Genomic DNA, 21,535 nt, shown 5'->3' on the forward strand with positions numbered 1-21,535 from the left:
GGAACACTGTTCTACATTACAAAATAGGTAGTGAAAGTGGAAAATATTACAATTAAAACAGGACATCCTGAAATCAAACTTAAAGCTTTTGGAATGTTTGGAAGGAACACATGAAACTGAAGAACAGAACAAGATGACCATCAGTATTCTTTTTTAAAAACATAAGACCACCTGATCTTATTCTCAAGGAAAAGTATCAGGTACTCCCAGATTTTCTGTTCTGCTTCTTAGAGTTAGGTACTTTGCACTAAAATACAGCACAGGATAACAAAATCTCAGCGTTCACAAGATATCCTCTTGTGAACCCCTTCCACCTCCATTTCTTGGAATTCCACTCATCATTCTACCTGGTTGCTATGACTCAAGAACTTCAGCACTTACTGACTTAACAGCTCATTAACAGACTGTTGGGCTGTTTGTTGGGCTGCTGATTGCTTTTTCTGACTAGTAATCACATTTTCCTGTTTTTATTTAGGTCTCCTCCATTTCATACTAGAAAGTATTAAAATAAAAATGCAACGTTAAAAATTAGAATAAATAAGTAGAATATCGCCAACAATGTTTTGAAATGCATCTTCAAATAATCATAACTTTCTATGTTTCACATAACTTATTCATTCAGAATGCACCCTGTCTATATTGAAAGTGTCATATCCATGTGTAAAATACAGTAGAAAATTACCCAACATTTGTGAATTATTTGCACACCCTAAGCACTAATTGAAATGTCATTGTTGTATCCATTACACCCAAAGTGTCAAAGAATAAAGCTGGGGGAGGGTGATGAGCAAGAACATAAATCACAGGCGTCTCAGCCAGGCCTGGAATGTGCCTGTGACAGACCTTATGAATGAACTGCAACAGCAAAGCAGACTCTGAACATCATCTTGCGACAGTCCCTTACAGATTGTAAGGCATCATTTGCTGCAACATACTATTCTGCCAAGCTGCCATCTTTAAGCTACTCAAAAGGTTTCTGTGCAAAACCATTTTTTTCTAACAAGCTTTAAAAGCGTAAAAAGAATTGAAGTTTATTCTATTTGCAGTTGTACATATTTCAGACACTAGAAAAAATAACATGGTGGCAACAAGCTTTCTCTGCTGTTATACTATTAGTTCAGAAGGCAGATAACTGTGTAGTGGATGCACCAATTTGACTTGTCTAGATAAATGATTATGGTATCAGTATTATCAATGTTATGAAATTTGTTTTGCAGCTGGGATTTTTTTTTTTAAACCAAGAAACCACACAAATGTGCATACATACCCCTATTCACCTACTTGAAAAGAACTCTATCAAATTTGCAATACAAAAATATATAAATTTGTACTAAAAATGACAAAATATCTGCATACCTCTATTTGGCCAACTTGTGCAATCATGAGACAAACTTTAACATCACAAATACCTTTTTTTTCAAAACAGACTCTGATAATCCTGTCAGGTCCTCTCATTGCACTGAAAGGCCTCAAGGCTGCACAAGTAAGAACTGTCAGAAAGATGCCTGCCTTGTTGTGGAGTTTAGATGGAATGCACAAACAGGGCAAGAGGAGGAAAGAAACACTTGAAGTGAAAAAGTCACAAATGCCCTTTAACTCTATTCCCACAAGAATCCTTTATGATGCTCACTAAATTACTTGAAAACAGATTTCCAGTTTCCCATGGTGGCTGCTAATTGAGTAGTCATCAGTTTTCTCATATGCCCACACTAAACACACCCGAGGATTTGCAAAACTGCCACTTTTTAAAGCAGTCATCAAAATCATTGAGGTCTCTGCTTCAATCATATGAGGAATGATATTTTAGAAATAAATAAATAAACAGGAAAAAAAAAAAAAAGAGTATAAGAAACTAAAGATATGAATTTTAAAAAGCCCTAGTCAGCCTTTTTGTTGCATCTCAGTCACAACCATAAAAACCTATTCATAACCTATTCAGTCATCGACCATAAAACCTATTCATATCACAACGTTATGAAAGTAACTTCCTTAATACAGAGTATGAGCTCACCCTACGGTGGCGAGTTCCATGTAAAACATGATAAAATTAATCCTGCCTTCAGTGCTGGATTCAACCAGTTTTATGACGTAATTCTGTATTTTGAATAGTGAGAATAAAACAATGTCTGACATCTATTAAATGAGTACTACTACTCTAGTGAGTACCCCTACTTACAGTGAGTAAGGCAATAGTTTTAGGAGAGACAAAACCTATGTAACAACACAAATAGAACTTGTATTGTAATAAATACTCCCCGGAGGGAAAACTAAATTTCACAGACTTTTGACCTTTTGGTGCACAACTATAAGACCATAATATTTATATAGTGATTTGGGGCAATTCTGTGCTAGGCTATGGTCTGTTTATGGGATGTACTCATTATGATGCCATTAACAGTAACAACAGATGGACGTTTCAATCAGATACTAAAGTTTTAAAAATATATATATATAAATTTTCCCAGAAATGTTAACATAATTAATCATAAATACTTTTACAGGAGGCTGTAATGCAATAACATTAAAAGTAAAAAAAAAGACAGTTTTAGTAGATAATGGAAAAAGATCACTATATAGCTTACGTTAAAGATTTTTTTTGCAACGCTAAGACAGATATAGATAGGAATATGGAGATATCTACTTACATTCACACTGTATCACATCTAAATTAAACTGCTGAATTGCTCCCATGCTTATTTGTTTTAATTCACTGTCCAGTAGCATCTGCATTAGGGATGTTGAAAGATGCTGGCAGGCTGACATGCAAGCTGTCTGTGCCACTTTTCCCTAGTAGAAAGAGCAACAGGTTTTAAGATAGAAACAAATGTTATGTCAGTAAAGAACGTCTTATCTGATTTGAATTTATTATACAGCCAAAGTCTTAATGATGCAGGACTTAGGTTAGAAGAGGAATGATCACACTTCTTGTTATTTCTTTGGCCCATTAGCTTCATTTCTATTAAATCAATTAGGGAGCTAAATTAAATGTATGTTAAACAATCAAACAATCACTGATACTTCTTGCAGAAATCCAACAGTCTTCAAGAATACAAAGACATTTCCCAACATGGAAGAGCATAATAACAATGTAAGCTGCAGAAGCATGAGCGTGGATTTTTTTTTTTTAACCCAAACAAAATGAAAGCAGGAATGTAAATCGACATGCCACATATTCTTAACAACAGTCATAAATAAATAAATAAATAAATGTGTGTATATATATAAACCAAAACCATTGCTTTCAGTTGGGGCATTTCTCATTACAGCTTGCGCCACTTAATTACTTGAATTCCATCTCAAAGGTTGTTGCTAAATTATTTTAAATATTCATGCTTATCCATCATCTTTCAGGTGCTTAATAAATCAGTGCTGTCTGTAATCAACAACTTGCAAAATGAAATGCAGCCCTCTGCTGTACAAAATAGAAATAATTCCCTAATCACAGTTTACCAAGTAAAGTTTTTTCATCTTTTTACAATGTATATGTAATTGAGACAAATAATTTTCCAAACCAGAGACCAATAAAACAAATCCCCCAAATCAGATGTTAATTTGATAAATCACTAACAATTTCATACAGAAAATCAGAAAAATATAGAAGTTCTACCAGAGAAGAAAAATCAGTTAAGACCAGATACCTGATTAGATGGCAACATTCTATTCATAGCACTGCGATCTTTAAGAGCAGACACCTTGGTTTTCAAATGCAATTATATGAATTTCTGTCTCTGTAGTTTCATGTATTTAAACCACGCTTTTCAATTGACATATGTTACGGTATATATGGAACCAAAAGTAACTATTAACATGTTTATATGAAAGAAATCATAATTATGTAATCCACCTACTGGACTACAAACCACTACTGTTTTACTTATATCCATCAGCAAAGTGATGACACCTATTCTCTAAAGCAATGGTTCCCCAACTGTTTTCTGCAAGGTCAGGATGATCAATTCACTACTGACTCAGAGAAACACATATAAGCAATGAAAAATGGGAAGGACTGACAGCAGTTCACTTTTCCAGAAGTTTGGAAAGTTCTGCTCTAACATCTGAAGAGCCCGATCTTTCCCTTAACAAGACAACCTGTACATAGCATTGTATATTCATGTACATGTATACATATTGTAGAAAGCACATTTCTCCATAAACATTGTGTACTTTAAAAATCCATGCTTTGTTAAAGCATAATAAAATGTAGACAATACAATGTAAAATGTTCATTCTCTTCATATGTCAAACAGAAACATTAAAGGGCTTTTGCTAATACCTCTTTGGCATTAAGACACCTTGAACTGTTAGGAGCTTTATATCTAAAATGAGATGTCAGTTTCTTAATTGAACATCTCAGAAAAGCAAATAACATTTTTGACCAAAATAGATGAACTGACAACAAAGAATGTAAGAAACAATGCAAGAACAGCATGCTTAAAAGTCTCCCAAACCCAATGTTAATTACACTGGGAGACATGCAGCTCTATTCCCCAAGCAGAACAATATCAATATGAATGGAAAAAAAAAAAAAAAAAAAAGACCAAAAAAATGGGGGGGGAAGAGGGGAGGAGAGAAAAAGGGGGTGAAGAGGGGAATTAATGGGCCACAGTTCATTTAATTACAATGTAGTAGGTTTGAAATACTTAATGGAAATGTCATTTTGATTTAATGGAACAACTAGTGCATCTCCGTTTAATGTACTGCTCCATCAAATCAGCTCCATGTCCTATTTATGCTGCCACTATAATGTAATAAAAGTTCAACCAGATTGATAGGTTGTCAAGAAAAAAATTAACATTTAATTTGTTTTATATGCAAATGATGTTTACTCCCTCCCCTGTTATTATAAGTAAAAGACAGAATTTTATCTTTCTGACAAACATCTGTAGGTAGTTTCTACAATCTGGCAAATATCAATAGTACTGGAGCACAAGAAATAATGGTTACAATACAGAAATGACATGGTAAAAGTCACTTGGACTTTAAAGAAGTATCAATACATGAACATTTAATGCTTCTTTTAAATTTTCATAAGATGGAAACATCCTAACATTTAAACTATTTCCAACTATGCAACTTGAACTACAGGCTTATTGTTCACAAGGTATATCAACAAATAATAGAAGTTTACTATGCATAGTTTATACTTGATGTATCACTTGATTTTTGTAAGACTAGAGGAAAAAATGAAGCTAAACATATCAACCTAAATGCTGAATTTTAACTCAGAAAAATACAGATTTTACTGTTATCCTCCTCAAAATTCAGGGCTTCCCAGCGCAAAATATGCTGGATGTACAACATACCAAAAATAATTAAATTCAAATTTGGTTGACAAATGAGTTCCAGTTAAAATCTCTTTCCAAATTTCCATCATTCCCCAATTAATTAATTACTTGCCATTTTTCATAATGCATTCATTTTCATAATGCAGGAAATTTAATGATCTATGAACATAAAAAGAACATGTTTCTTTTCCAAAATGAAACAAATCTCAGTTTTAAAACATTCATAATTTTTATCTTTTTAAGAGGGGGTGGCTGTGGCTACTGTATGAAGCAATTAAATACCTATATTCAGTAGCATGCAGAGATTCAGGATGCTTCTCACATTCGTTCCAGTTTTGCCTCCCATTTGGGAAACACTACTATTATCTCTGCTCTGCCTATGTTAATTGCTGCTATCTACAAAACCTATTCTTCCACTCAACCAATGTAAAGTTTAAGAAACAAGGACCCTATTCTATAAGCAAAAACACCTGCGAACAGTATTAAAGGCAACTGTTTTTTAACCCCATCTTCACATTTTGCTGAAATACAAGTTTGTAAAAAGAGAAACCCCTTAGACAAACTGCTTATATTTCAAAGGAGCATGTAAAGAGAATCTGCTGACATATTAAATCCTTTTTTATAGGACCCAAAAGCTTTTCTCCTAAGAACAATTGCAGTAAAGAGACATTTGGCTCCTAGGAAATTCCCAAAGGGTCAGCCATATGCATCCTTCCATGGCACCTTCATGGTGCTGCTTTCTAAGACCCACGCTAGCCGTCTCAAAAGCAGCTTTCATCATTCACTATGGTGTCAGTCAATATGATTTATGGACTGCATTCAACAAAGTCAAAGCATATAGAATGAGAAATATGACTACAATCTGCTAATTTGTTTTGTATTGAGCCAGTTACGAGTCAAAGACCTGATGTCAGGCTGAGACCAGCAACACAATTAACCGTCCAGTGACAGATTCATCCATCCTCCCTGCCAGGCTGTGCCAATCAAAGACAGCATGAAGCGGCATTTGGAGAAATCAGGGAAAAAACCACCATTCACTAAGTAGCCTGTGAAGGCTTTTGATTGACAGTTTTTGAATATAGCTGCAGAAAACCACCACCCCTTCACCCTCACTGCAAGCTGTGAAATTGGGCTTTTGCTGTCAATCACAGAAACAATAAAATAACACAAACTGCCATCCTCAGCATAAAAGGAGATAACAAAACTTATCTGTTAAAACTAAGAAGTTAAGCTTAGGAATTAATTTAACATTATGAAATGACAAATAATTAAAAAAAGACTTTCTGAAACTGGAAAAAAAAAAAAAACAAAAAAAAAAAAAAACAAAAAAAAAACAACACCCAATCCTTAAACATACAGATTTCATCAGTTATAATAACTGGTAAGTGCATAGATTTTGTACTCTTTGCTTTATCTGCTTCTTTGCTGCTTATAGCAGCCCACACATTGCATATGCATATGATAACAGTTGGACTTGATGATCTTAAAGGTCTTTCCCAAACTAAATGATTCTATGATTCTAATAACTAAAGCAAGAATAAAATACAATTTTTGAACTATTGATAAAAAAAAAAGTATATTCAAAATCACAAATAGAGTTTAAGACTCAATTTTACTTCCAATCTCCACATTCTAATGAAAACAGTCAAAAAATACCTAATTGAAAGTAATTTGTAATTTTAACTTTTCACTGGTCATTCATTTTCTCTTTCAGAGTTGTCCAATACTAACTTTGTACTGACAAAGCATGTAAATTGTGTCTGGAATAAAAGTTCAGATAATTCTAAACTTCAGTTAAAAACCTTTATATACCCTCTATAATTTCAAATTAACTTATCTAAAACAAGAGGTATGATTACTCATGCCTCATTTAGCTGTTTACTTCCAACACTAGTTTAGGCCCATTGGTTTTTTTTGTTTTTTGTTTTTTGTTTTTTTTCCCCCTGTCTGAGCCAGGAAAGGGTTTGTCTCCTCTTTTCCTATTCTCAGAAGAACTCTGCCTAATACAGTTTTTTACTGCAGTGATGATGAGACAGGTGGAATTTCCCACAATCTACTAAAGCAAGTGTGTAAAGTTAGGAAAAAAAGATCATAAGCTACTCACTGAACTGAGGTTTCTTTGATTAGTGAAATGTGTACTACGTCTTTCAATAAAGCCAGCTAAACTTTTCCTGACAGGGAAGGTGGCACAGGAACTAGCTTTAAAGAAGCTGCTGTATGGAACCCACATCCTCTCTATTATTTGGAGTGGTAAATTAACTGGAAAGAGATGAGAACAGCCCTAGAGGCACAGACAGAAAGACTAAAATAAAACCATAGCTGGAATTCACTCTTACTGGGTCACATACTAAAACTGCTTCAGCAGTGACTCCCAGCCACAGCACTTCAGCTCCAGTGTCCCAGCCTCTGTAAGACAAGGAGGCAAGTTCCTCAAGGCACTGCTGACTTTCTAATGAGATCACCAATCTTAAGACCATCCCATCAGAAATAAAGGAGAACTGAGCACACTACTAAGGACCTTTAATGTTGGAAATTGATACTTAATTTCTAACAACTTTCCTTAAAGCACACTCTTTTGCTGACACTGTAGAGGAAGCATGCTAGTTGGTGCGATAGGCTCTATCCAGGCTGAGTAACTGAATTAAGCTTTGGTTTTATCTGATGTAAAATACCAGGATAAATTTAGGTGCAAACTAAAAATCCTGAGAAAACATTATAACTATCCAAAATTAAAAGGAAAAAAAGCAAACGTAATATAATTTTATGTACATCCAACGTATTTTTTTGGCAGTCAGGAACAGGATTTGCTACTTAATGTATGCTAGTCAGCTTTAAAGACATTCTCTACACACTCTAACACAAGGTACTTTGGATCCACTTCCAACTTCCTTGGAAATCAGGACTCCAAGATTCCCTCTACTGTTTTTGGCATCTAGTCTAAGAGTGCAGTCCTGTTAGAAAATAGTCCAGATGTCTGGCTACCATTGATAAAACATTCTAATCCACACCACACACAAATATTATAACTGAAGCTTTCTAACGCTACTCTTGAAAATTACTGAAAAATACAGCAAGGAGTCCTAGACAATAACACTGGTACTACCGTTGTTTTTTTTTTGTTTGTTCGTTTGTTTTTTTTTCCCTTTTGACTGGTATGTTTTATTTTACTTCTAAATTGTTTTAACATAAATTGAAGGTTTTAATTAATAGAATAAAATGACTGCTTCGTATTTGCCCACCTCTTACACATGTATTTGAAGTGTATGCTTTACTGAATGCAGAGAATAGATCTGTGGAACAGTTAGATACTGAGTTTCAAAGCTTTTGCTCCAGTCTTTATCCTTAATCTAAAACACACAATGTCTTGAGTTAATTATTTCTTCCCTGAGGAGATGTAATTTTAACTGTAAAAATATGAATCCCCACACTGTGTATGGTAATGCCTTATACATTTATTTACTTAAATAGTGAATGGCACAGTGTACATTTGTTCAATTAAGCAGCATACAGCAATAAGATTCAAACACATCAGAGCTGATAAACCAGAACTCTATATTCACAGAAAACTACTAAAAGTAACTATATGAATTTCAACATTTTCATTATAATTAAAATGCTTATGCCAAATGAATTGATGACTTAAAAATAATCAGAACTTGGAGGAATTTTTAAATGTAATTCATCATCTTCTAAACAAATATATATTTGGGCATACACATTCCCTTGACCTCTGATAGATGTAGCAGAGGAACAATGGAACTTTCACTGATTCTTTATTTTGTTTTGTCACTCCACCTCTATTCTGTATGCATGCCTTATAGCTGCATTTTGATACCTGACCTCACTTCCAAAAGGTTTCAGCCTCCTCTAAATGATCTCATTTGGGATGCAATGCACACCCCACCACCCTTCTGCAAGGTTTTTAGGGCTCCTGCCCCTCAAGTGCATGAAAACTCAGCATTAGTCGTTAACCTGATTCCTGCATGCAGTCACACAAGGTACACAGCAAGTCATCAGCAAAACAGAAAGATCTTTTTATTAAATGATTAAAAATTGAAGCAATAAGCCTGCAGGCAGTTCATAGTTTTTCAGTTCACATGCTTTTTCTTCATCTTTCATCTACTTACCGACATAGCTGCATGGTCATTGTTGTTATTCTGAGAAGGAAACCAGTAAGGCAATCAAAACAAAAAAATTAAGATGTACTGTCAACATCAAAAAAAAAAAAAAAAAAGAATAAAAAATTGGTAGTAATAAAAGGTAAGGAAAAGTTTCAAAAAATAACAATTATATCTACATAATCATTTTTTCTTAAAAAAAAAAAAAGAAAAAAAAGGAACTTTTATAGTATTTTGTCAAGGCCCAACAAAGAGATTAAGAGATTATAATTGAAGTAATAATAACCCAATAATAAAATGTTTTTCTGTAATAAGGACAAGTATGCCAAAATATCAAATTAGCAATCCTTCAAATTAGGAAACATCTGTTGATATGCCTTTCCAGAAAGTTTTCATTACCACAAATAATCAATTCCAAAATACTTTGGTTTTAAAATAAATGCCATGCTTACTGTCTTGGCCTATAGAGACTATCTGTACATTATTAATGTATTTCACACAAAATTTAGAATGGCTTAGGACAGTATTAATCTAAATGTAACACAATGTATTAATATTTTTTTGACATAAAGCAAAAGGTACTATAACTGGAAGATTAAATAAATGTATTTTCTTTCCCCAAACTGACACTAAAGCACAGTGCATAAATACAGAGAAGAAAAACTATGATATAAAACTTGAAAGAAAAAACATTTGGAGATGTAAGACGTTTCTAGCAATTCCATGTGTCTACATTTCTACAGAAATAATTCTGTATAGACCCATGTGGGAGCACAAAAGGAGACATCCCCATGTGTTTACACAGCTTACACATACATCTAAAATAAGACAGGACTCTAATGGCAGGAATTTGACAACAGCCAAACAATTGTTAAAGAACATAGCCTAACACTTTTACAGTAAGACTAGATTTTGAAACAGTATCAAAGAGAATGTGTGTAACCCGTGAATGAGACTATGGAGAATGAATGCAGCAAAGTAGTGCCCTAAGCCCTAGCACTATAGCACAATTGGATCCACTATGGTAGTAAGAGAAGAGGTTCCTCTCTACTTGTCCCACTCTTTTCTTTAGTAAAATTACAACCAGTGGTCAGAACTTTTGTTCTTTGATTTCTGATTACAGGCATGGTTCTGAAGAACTATTTTGCTGTTTCTGCCAGCAATACAAAAATTGTTATAGAAATGACACTGTGACATCCTTATTCTGTTAATGAAAATGAATACTAAAATTATTCTAAATTTTAACTGTGCCATATGCTAATCTAGTTTTGCCTATGACTCCACAGCACTTAATGTTTTCCTGAATTATGGAACCTACTTCTGAGCTTGCCACAGAAAATATCTTTAATGAAAATAACTTACTACTATGTATCTAATTAGAATCACCAAAATTAAACTGTATGCACATTTTCATATAATCTTCACAGCTCATGCACAACAACATTTATAGGACTGTATTTTTCTACAATCTGCCAAGCCAGAACAGTAAGTGATGCACGGTATAAGTCAAGTTAGAAGAACCCTCTTGCCAGAGCAGACTAGTCAATTGTACAGCCCCAGCCTGTTACCTGGCCAGAGTTCGAAATTATAGAATAACCTCCTCATAGGAACTAGTTTTCTCAAAAGTTTGGCTTGTGTCCCCAGGCGCTTATTTATATTCCCTTCATGCTTTTCAGGTCCTAATACCATAGTAGCATCTTCACAACCCTCCTAACAAACTATCTCATTCAAGGAAACCACATTTTCATTTCAGCTCATAGAAGAACATTATTTCTGTCTGGGCCCCATTTTAGAACAGGTATATCACAACATACAGTCATGATAAACCTCTTTTCATCTTTCTCTAGAAGCTGTACATCATTGTTCACAGCTGCTATATGCACGTGGCCATTGAGGAGCAATGCCATTTGTTCAAAGAGTGACAAAAAGTGATGGTGAAATTAACTAACAAACATGCTCTTCTTTATTAAAAAAAATGCTTGACTTACTTGGCATGAAAGCACATGCCTCATACTTCCATTCACATAAACATTATGTGATACATTTTGAGTTGGTTATATCTTTGAGTAATTAAAAAAAATAGACTAAAGAATCACAACCACTTAACATGATTTAGAAGACCTGAGAAGCCTGCTACGCCAGCAACTTCAAACTTTGCTGCGCACATAAATAAATTATCTTTTATTTCCACTCTGGAGCCTCAAAACATTCTATGCATTGAGAACTAATTCCTGATAGGCACTGCATGTGGGTAAAGCAATCAGACATCAGTGTGACGGCAGCAACCAAGGACAAGCTGACAAAAAGCAGATGCAGTTCGAAAGACTTACTGAAGTTATTCCATACTTACAAAGGTATAAACTATTATGATGATAACTCAAATTAGAAATTGTCTTTTTTATCTTAAAGCAAGGGGAAATCAGACAACAGAATATAACAATGAGCACACAAAACAGGTTGCCAATGCCCTTTTACCTAGAACAAAGTGACAAAGAATATATTTGAATAAGAACAAGGACTTGGTTCAAGGAAGCTCGTTTAACAAGAATCAAATGACTATTTAACTAAAAACAACTTTGGAGAACCAGAGTATTCTGCACAATTGCAGGACTTACACCAATTCGGTGTCCTTTAAATCAATGAATGTGTATATGGAACTGTACACAGAAGGCCATTTGAGGGCTAGCCCACTCTAGAAAACCACCTATTTACGAATTGTTTTGTAAATTAGCTGTTGTTACAATTATTACTAAAGTATTCAAAAGCATTTTTCTAATTATTATGATAGATAAGCATCATCAACATAGTGAAACATCTGAAAACACGTCTGTATTGAAAATACTGGAAAATTAATCTGCTAGCATGTATGCAATTCAAAAATCACATATTTGTTCAAAACGTCAGTATTTTAAAATAAAATAAAGCTACAATGGCTTGAAATTAAACGTATTTTCAACACTTACAGGTAAATGAGTAAAAACTTGAAATGTGCTTCTTAAAAAGTTAATAAGGTCCATTAAGTATCCACTGGCTCTTCCATCTGATTCAGACATTGTCCAATCATAGTCAGCAATTTGAATAAATTCATCTATTTTTTGGTTAAGTTTCATATATATTTCTCCTTCTGCAGCATGCCTTGCATCCTGAAAACAAATAAATAGTGCACAATTGTCAGAATTCTAAAATACTACTAGGACATAAATAGTTCTCATCAGTTAAACTTAAGTCTTGTGTTTTTCTCTGATACAAGGTTTACCTACCCTATGTAAAAAAGAGAATAACAAAAGAACGTAGTTATTTTATCTGTTATGGCGGGAGGTCCGGCAATCATAGGATTTTTATGTAATTAATTTAATGCTGTATATCTGAAGAATACACATCATTTTTCACCCTCCCATACATATCCTGATCATAACACACTGATGCAGAGCACTCCGCTACTTCCTCATGCTCCTTTTTGTTCTGCCACTATCTAGATCCTGCTTTTGTGCCAGTCAACGTAGAAATGATCTGATCAGAGATAACATCTAGCATTTACTGTGAAGCAAGATTATGATGCTATCTGCCTGATTTGTTTAGGACAGATCCTCATAGAAGCAATGGGATCTACCTACAGATGCTTGATAAAGTGTATCTTGCTAGAAAGGAATGCTTTTGCCAGACTGGAATTTAATGATACTGGAAAAATTCCATACTGTGATTCAAGCTCAAGATGAAACTTTCTTCAGTGATCTTGAGAAACAAATCAATAAAGAGGTTTAATTTTAAATGAACTGGTCAGTTGCTGAGGGTTTTTAGAGAGGAAAAATAGGTTGGGTACACTGGAGCAACATAGAAGTGGATAAAATTCCCATTTCAAGTTTCCTCTAAGATAAACCAGCCTAAAATCATGGCAGTGCAGACAAGGTGTAAATAAGAAAATAAAAAGGAAAAAAAAAAAAAAAAAAAAAAAAGGAAAAATCAAAAGGCCCCGAGCCTAAACGTGGCACCAAAGGTGTGCACCAAATTCAATTTTCTGCCAGGCTCCAGGCTGTGAGGCATTTCAGGAGGAAGTGAGCAAGTATATGGTCCTGCCGTGTAACAATATCAAGGTATGGTTCACTAAAAATGGCACTTTAATGCCAAACCAACTTGTAAAATCTTCCACTAAACAGCTCTCCTCTAACACATATGAAAATGTCTCAAAGTACGTTGATATTCACAGTTTTGTAGATGGCTATTAATGTAACAGCTTCAATTAAAGTTAATTCTTTGTTCAAAGTTTCTAATTAATGATGTTTCAACAGTCTATAAGAACAAGGCTAGCAAATACATCTGCTTAAATTTAGTGAGATTACTTGGTTTATAAAACAAACAAAACCCAAGTCATTTATGGAGCGGCTGTATCATCTTCAACAGTTAACTGGTTCTACTAAATGGCAACAACAAGACCAGCCCATTGGTTTTTGTTTCTGGAAGCCTGGTTTTGGCTACTTTATTTTGCTTTGGTTATTGGGTTACAACAGCAGCACTGTGCTGCCAACACTTTAAGCAAGGAATGTTGCACACTGTTCCCTGAGAAAACTGTGAACAGATTAGAAACCCAGAAATTACTTCTGAGAAGCAGCACTGTGAATCCCATGCACGATAAAGAGTGAATTAGCAGTAGGAGATGACTCCAAGAAGCAGATGCAGAGGAAGTATTCCATCTCTTAACTTGATGACAGAATTGCATCAAAAACTGCTTTCAAGAGACAAAGAAATATAATGGTATCCACATTTGCAGTCAGTCATCCAAAGCTGGAAAGTGTAGCTGTAAATACTGAAAGCTACACAATTGTTTAATTTGATAAAAATAAACTAGCATTTTTTTATTATTATTTCCTTCTAGCACCATTAAACAATGCTTGGAGAATTTGAATGGCATTTTAAAATGACATCTTATATACAATAATAACATGGGAAAAACAGTTCTCTAATATAGTAGCAATGAAATAGGTCTGAGGGTTTCTATTAAAAAAGTACAGTGTAGATGTATTTGTAAGATCATCTCATGGAATGTAAATCTGATCAACACTGCTAATAAAAGGAAATTTTTGATCACTCAAGAAAGAATGGATGTGACATGATTTGCTACCAGGAGATGAATTTAATAACTGTATAGCATACCAAACTCCATGAGGTCCTAGCTGGGGAACCACATGTAGTTTTTCATTAAGATAGAAAGGGAAGAAAAAGGAAAGAGATAGGAGAGAAAAAAGGGGAGAAAAGGGAAAGAGATAGGAGAGAAAACAGAAAAAATGTCTTATGTTTGTCACTGTTCACTCTGTACTTTGCCACAGTGCCTAGGCCCTATGCTCACTAAATACATATATAATATTCTGTGATTCTCTCTAATGAAACTTAAATAGTTTTAAGTAGAGTTAGCATAACTTATAGCATAAGCAATCAGCACAAAATGTAATGCAAACTTTAAACTGCATTTATCAGATGAAATTCAAAGACAAAGAACATTTTACCTTTCAATGAAATTAGACTATGGCTGCATTAAGCATTTTGCTTTGACTGTTAAAAAGAGCTTGAGATGACCTTATAAGAAAATATCCATATACACACAAATTAAAATATACACATACACTACTGGTATATAACAAAAGAACTACTCAGCCTATACCTACAACATAGGTCAAAATTTAGTAAAACCATACTAGCAGGACAATGGTAACCTAGCTACAGCTACTAAGTCAGAACCCTTCTGCCTTGCCTTGTTCATTAAACCCTTTGAAAAAAAAAAAAAAGTTAATGGAAAAATTATTGGATGTCAACTGGAAATACGAACTGCATGGCAATGTTGGTGTCACCTCACCCACCTTTAAAATGTATGCCAGAGGAGATACTATAGTAGGATAGGGTACATATTGTACCAAGAGAAAAAAAAGAAATAGGTGCAGAAAACAGAACTACTCTAAATAGCATTAATTCTCCTTATCCCATCTTTAAAAAACAACACATACACATTAAAGTTTAAGTTACAGCTGCTTTTTTATGTTTTTTTTTTTTGTTTGTTTGTTTGTTTTGTTTTATTTTTAAATGTTTTATTTCCCCTCCAAAAATTTCTACATAAAAGTCCCAAGTGACTGAGAAGGTAATGCACTGGCTGAACAAGGTGACTAACGAATGCACTAACTGGACAAGGTGACTTATAGAGGATTATTCTTCTGTAGGAATCTTTTCTTCAGAAAGAAACCCGTAAGTCCATCCATCCCTCCTGACGCACACACATTTGCTTCTATTCTAAACCAAAAAAGCTACATGGATAGACAATCATATATAGATTTGCTTTCTGAATATACAATACCGAATATAATCTCAACCACGCGGTCATGTAGATATGTGTTTTGGAATAAATGTTCTTCAATTTGTTCCCCTTCCTACTTAGAACAGTTCTTACTATTTAAAGATAAAAAAAATACTACAGCTTCTTTGTAGATAATTACACGTTAACATAATTACCTATATTTACCCCTACATATTCTATTTTAATGACCATTACTGCACATATAAATTTAAAGGACATATAAATGAAATATGAATTCTAAAAAGAATTGAATAATTTATGCTATGTATAACATTCTTAATACTGCTTTTATATTATCATTACACAGACTGAAAATATACTACAAATATTTCTATTGTAGAATAAAAACAACCAAATATTACAAACATTTCAGATTACAGTTGCTGTTTTTGCCTGATTCCATTCAGAAATGGAAGATGTTACATTGCTTGGAGCTTAATCTACTGAAAGATTTTTTAACGTAGTAAAAGATGCATCTGTAAAAATGGGATGCGCTTCTCATATAATGACATACTTCAGATAATATTGATAACATAAAAAGGTGTTTATCTGCTCAGTGTTATAAATTAAGTCTTAACAGTTCAGGTTTTTTTTGACGTTCAAAATGAATAAATGTGCAGCTTTCCCCTCATTCCCTTTTATTTTAAAAAACATTAAAATCACTATAAATGAATTAACTTTTCACGTGGTCATCTAACAGATGACATAAACTATACCTTAAATGTAGAAAGTCCATAAAGTCTTGCAGTGTGAACAGTCACTTGTGAAATGTTTGTAATGTTAGATATAAAATCCTCAAGGTATTTACAGGCTTGTTCCAGGTGGGTTGTGTTTATGATGATTTGAACAAGCTGCAAGAAACAAAAGTTATTATATAAAGCCTTTTTTCCCTTTACCATTTTTTTTATAAAAGGGTAGTTCTAAAAGTTAATTACAGTATTTCAAGTTACCAGCTATTAACTGGCAATTTTTAAGTTATCTTTCAAATACCGTTAAGGAGCAATACCACAGTTTACATATAAATGATGCCATTTTAAAAATGAAGATTGCAGACACCTACTCAGTGAAATGAATCCAATTGATAATTCAGAATTAAAAAAGGGAAAATAAAAGACAATATACTGCCAAAATAAAAACAATAACTTGTACCACAAAAACAAGTAAACAAACAACAAAACAAACACAATTACTGCAATTAAAAAAAAAAAAAGCAACGCATAAAGAAGTTAGGAAACTTCAAAAATAAGGTTGCCAACTCCCCAAACCCCCGAACAGTAACAATCCTGCTTTTGATATAAATATATGATATAGATATTGATATACACAATATAAATCTTTTTACAAGAAGGACCTTTATTCACATTCAGTTAACAAATTAGACAACACAGATAATGCATAGTAACTGACATAACAGTATGTCAGTACCTGCTGTCTCCTGACCTTGTATGTGCCTGCAGTGAATATTTATAGAGTGATTTGCTGTTTCTTCCTATCTTTTTTTTTTTTTTTTAAAGGGAAAAATAAACTTGGCAATGTCCTGATAAGTGCTAGACAGAAGCAGAACACAAGAATTGAGTCCTGTATACAAGCAAAGTGGTAAGAGTTTTCAGGTAATTTCTTGCAACCCCCTGTTTATCATACAGGAATCAAAGCTCTTTCATTGTCACCTATCTCTCAGTAAGCATCCTTATGTAAATATACTTCCAACTAGACCCAACACTGTATCTTATTTTTCTTATTTATCTATGTAGTAGATATTGACAATTCTTCGTACTTCTCTCACCTTTTAAAAATGTCAACTCTAAAGAAAACACAACTTGCTTTTATTACACAATCTTAATTCTATATTATATCAAAATTCACAAGAATAGTTTTAGCACTAATTTTCTTATAAAAGCACAGTTTTGAGTGTGTATTTTAAAACTTACCTCTGTTAAACCTATATGAGGCTTCTTAATTAGGTTCTGTAAACAACTACTTAGAGTTCTGGTGAGCAGCAAATTTGTAGATTTTCTGAGCATATCATCTATTTCTGTTGAGCTGAAAAAAAACATGTAGTATAACTCTGCTGTACATGACAACACTTGTAAGTAAAACTTATTTTCGTCCTTGCAAAGAGAACTTTTTATGTTCAGAATTACCATATGCATTGAATATCTGGTTGCTTCAAATCGTCTGTGTTCTAACACACAAAACACCTCTTTCACTTACCAAATTATCCATTAACTAAATTTCAATGTTGAAGCAAAACTTGTTATTTTTAGATTTTGGACATGTTTATTGACACAGCAGTTAGGACAGAGTAATTTGTGTTTTTTAATGAGTTACCACAGAGGTCAACATGTGCCAATTAGTACGTGTAAATTATAAACTGAATCAATTAAGAATGTGTGAAAGCGAGTCATTTACATCTTTAACAGTGCAGAAGTGGGTGAGCAGCCACAAATACCACCCAGATTTCAGATCTACAATGTTGTTTTACGTAATTAAAATTGAGCTTCTGAGGTGCACAAGAGTAAACAAGATGGGAGAATTGTGATGTTTTCCTTCAGAAAAAGGTGGAAAAGAAGAGGGAATTAGCATGCAGGCAGCAGTTCATTGCAAGAGAAATCATCACTAAGAAAACTCAAAGCTCTACAGAGGGAAAGCTAGATTGAAGTAATCAGGGGTTCTACACAAATACTGAAATGATCAGTATAAACGCATATTTTCAAAATCTTACAGGGTTTGTTAAAGAAAAAATCTCCAGATTATTTGAATTAGCCAGTAGTGTTTAAAAAGCCCCAGCACTGCTTTGGAGTATTCACCATGCCAAGCTACCTTCACCTACACACACAGCATACATACACACACGTAAACATATGAAATATGTTACAACATTGGAAATCACAGATTAAATATAAAAAAATGTATACATGTAAATTATTAAATAAGCACAACAAGAAAGTACCCAGGAAAATGTATTTTCAATTTAATATATATTGTTAGTTCACCTGGAAGTTATAGGTTACTTTATACCCATTCACATTCGTCAGACTTAAAGCTTACCTGCGGTGAAGTGACTCTGAAAATTTAAGGCTTGCATAAATAAATTCCTTAACCTGGATATAAATCTGAGGCACTGACTGAGACATTGGGAGCTTCTTTGGAAATGATTGCTGTAAAAATAAAAGACAATGCTATCTTATACTTCAAATTCTGATTCTAAGGTGAGATTGGCATTAAACACAACAACTGGAAAACCACTTAACACTATCAATGTTTTAATCTCTTATGCTTTTATGTTTTTCATCAAATATAAATAGTGGTATGTGTTGAGATAACTTCTGAATCTTTTAAATAGCTTAGAAGCAAAATATATTATCACTTATTTTAATTGCGATAAAGTTTAGAGACAGTAGGTAGTTTAAGATCCCTCTGTAGAAAGCAATTTACAAACACATTAGAAAACAGTCTGAATAGACAAGATATAGACTTAAGTGTGATGAGAGGCTCAAAAAAATGCTTATTGTTTGACAAGGGAAATAGAAAAAAAAATCAGAAGTTGTCCAATGTGTCTGAGATATTCAAAGCATCTTAAGAATGTTTAGACATATATTTACTATTGTGTATTTACCTCTAGATGATTCACAAAATTTTAACATAATTTGGATTCTTTTCATTAATTTAGATGAACACATGGGAAATACTAGTCATCTGCAGTAATAAAATTACACTTCTCATTTCATTTTTAAAGTTGATATTGCATTTGGATGAACAAAAAAAATTCAACTATGTTTACACATACAAAACAGGTATTTCTTTATTGAATATATAATTTTTTTAATCTGCAAAACAATTTCCTGTTTATTAAAGAAAGATCATAATCCAAGAGAAAAGTAATTAACAATCTATATCATCCCAGGAGAATTCTATTTCTCTAAATAAGAGAGTAAATCAACAGCAGCTCAATGTTTTTATATTAAAAAACAAAACATAAAAAACAAAGCAAAGGTTTTTATATTAAAAAAAAACTTTCCACCCTTCTAACCAGTGCTCCTTATTTAAAATTATATGATGTGACATGTATGTGGTATAAGTGCATACGTTTGTGTCATTCAACAGTGATAGAAAACATTTTTAATGATAAAATTTACTTCAGATATATGTGCATCTGATTCAAGCAATGAATTTTTACAATAAAACAAGAGCAACTGTATTCAACTATAAAGATCTTCACGGTGTTCTAACAGCAGTGCTTGAGTATCAACCTTCATACAGTCAACAATCTAGGAGAAGCAATTTGTTGTGCAATACTGTACAGTGTCTAGTCAATACAGAAGGACACAACATTCTTTCAGTCAACAGATTCTTATAGTAACCAGCAAGAAAATAAAAAAGAAAGAAAAAAGAAAAGAAAAAAAAAAAAAAGAAAAGAAAAGCCAATTGTTTCATTTCTGAATGTGGACAGGGAGTAAAGTGCAGACATTAGATTATATAATCAAACCATGAGACTTTGGCACATTCCATCTTTAGATTTCTGAACAGTGGAGTGCAGAAAAGAATTTTTTGTCTAGTCAGACTGGACTTGGTATATTAAATATTTACTCTTGTTCTGATTTCAGTTCTGCTCAATGTGCTGCAAAAAACTCCTATGATAAATTTACTTGTAAAGCTGTGAATTTGATTCATCCTAACCTATAATGTCTATAATTAGACGTTTCATCTCTTTTTATATTAATTGTAGAGAAATACACAATTACAAATCCACAATTTCACAGAAGTGAAATTCATTTTAATCTGTAATAGGCATCACAGGTGCATCAAAATGGGATTAGTCCTCTGGGGTGTCTACATGTATTCTTCTCTATGAACTGCTGAATCACAGACTTAATATCTCTTTATTTTTGCAGATGTCTGTAGTGATGGATCTTGAATAAACCAGTTTCCCTCTACACCAGTTACTCCAATTGTCATGTGGTTCTTATATTTAGCTCCCCTCTGCAGGCTCCACCATGTGTCTAATACTACTTGATAAGTACTACCAAAACGATATTTAGAAAGCAGAACTTACTAGCCATCTTTCCGTGAAAGCATATTTTAGTGACAGAATGGCTGATGCTATGAAAGAATATCCTACTGGGATGCCAGTAGAGCAGAATTATTTACAGTTCCTTTGTGTCTGCTTTGTCCCATGTGCCGAAACACAAATAATTAATTTACAAAGTGAAATAAAGAAGTTGCTGTCTCTAATAGATCCTTGTTTATCATTACTTGTACTTTTGCAATGTTATAATATATAATGTACTGTTGGGTTACAAAACCCAATGTCTTGCAACAAAATTTAAGTTAACTAATTAAAGGCAGATTGTATTAATTAAACCATATTATTAATTTGTTTACAAAACAATAGGTTTCATTATTCATTCATGCATCAGAACAAATGACTAAAGCTTTAATTTTCATATTTATTTATTACTAGATAATTACATTCAGAGAAGGTGATTTAGCCTCTTAATCTACCTAGCTTTTCAAATTTTAATTATTTTTTAATTATAAACATCATTACTGTCCTATGAGTCCCTAATTGGATTTTGACAAACTTTAATAACGTAAAACTTTTTCTTACCTTATCAAGTTCTGGATCTTGAAAAGGAAATTTGCTTATAACTATTTTGTATTCCTCTTCATTTGCTACAGGAATAGGGCTGTAGTTGTCTGCTTCAAATATATCCCTGGTGAATTTGTTGGTAAAGTGGAAAAAAAAAATGGGATGTGTAATTTATTTATAATACTTTCCAGAGTTAAAATACGTA

The 21,535-nt window shown here is 33.2% G+C and overlaps 1 protein-coding gene across 14 annotated transcripts in view; it reads right to left on the reverse strand.

Annotated features, from left to right (window-relative positions):
- EXOC6 (exocyst complex component 6) overlaps nucleotides 1-21,535 on the reverse strand; it is a 123,312-nt gene that overhangs the window by 30,560 nt on the left and 71,217 nt on the right. For 8 of the 14 annotated variants that reach the window (XM_013093967.4, XM_021268212.3, XM_038181108.1 and 5 more), the window contains 7 exons: nucleotides 21,349-21,454; nucleotides 18,789-18,898; nucleotides 17,669-17,780; nucleotides 16,457-16,591; nucleotides 12,367-12,546; nucleotides 9,413-9,442; nucleotides 2,646-2,787 (listed from right to left, as the gene is read on the reverse strand). In XM_013093967.4, coding sequence (XP_012949421.1) covers nucleotides 2,646-2,787; nucleotides 9,413-9,442; nucleotides 12,367-12,546; nucleotides 16,457-16,591; nucleotides 17,669-17,780; nucleotides 18,789-18,898; nucleotides 21,349-21,454 — 815 coding nt within the window. Of the gene's footprint in view, nucleotides 1-2,645; nucleotides 2,788-9,412; nucleotides 9,491-9,523; nucleotides 11,879-12,366; nucleotides 12,547-16,456; nucleotides 16,592-17,668; nucleotides 17,781-18,788; nucleotides 18,899-21,348; nucleotides 21,455-21,535 lie in introns of those variants that run through there. The other 6 variants (XM_038181109.1, XM_021268209.3, XM_038181110.2 and 3 more) reach the window with 3 other exon arrangements.

The sequence above is a fragment of the Anas platyrhynchos genome, chromosome 6 (genome assembly GCF_047663525.1).
Source record: "Anas platyrhynchos isolate ZD024472 breed Pekin duck chromosome 6, IASCAAS_PekinDuck_T2T, whole genome shotgun sequence".
Classification (NCBI taxonomy): domain Eukaryota; kingdom Metazoa; phylum Chordata; class Aves; order Anseriformes; family Anatidae; genus Anas; species Anas platyrhynchos.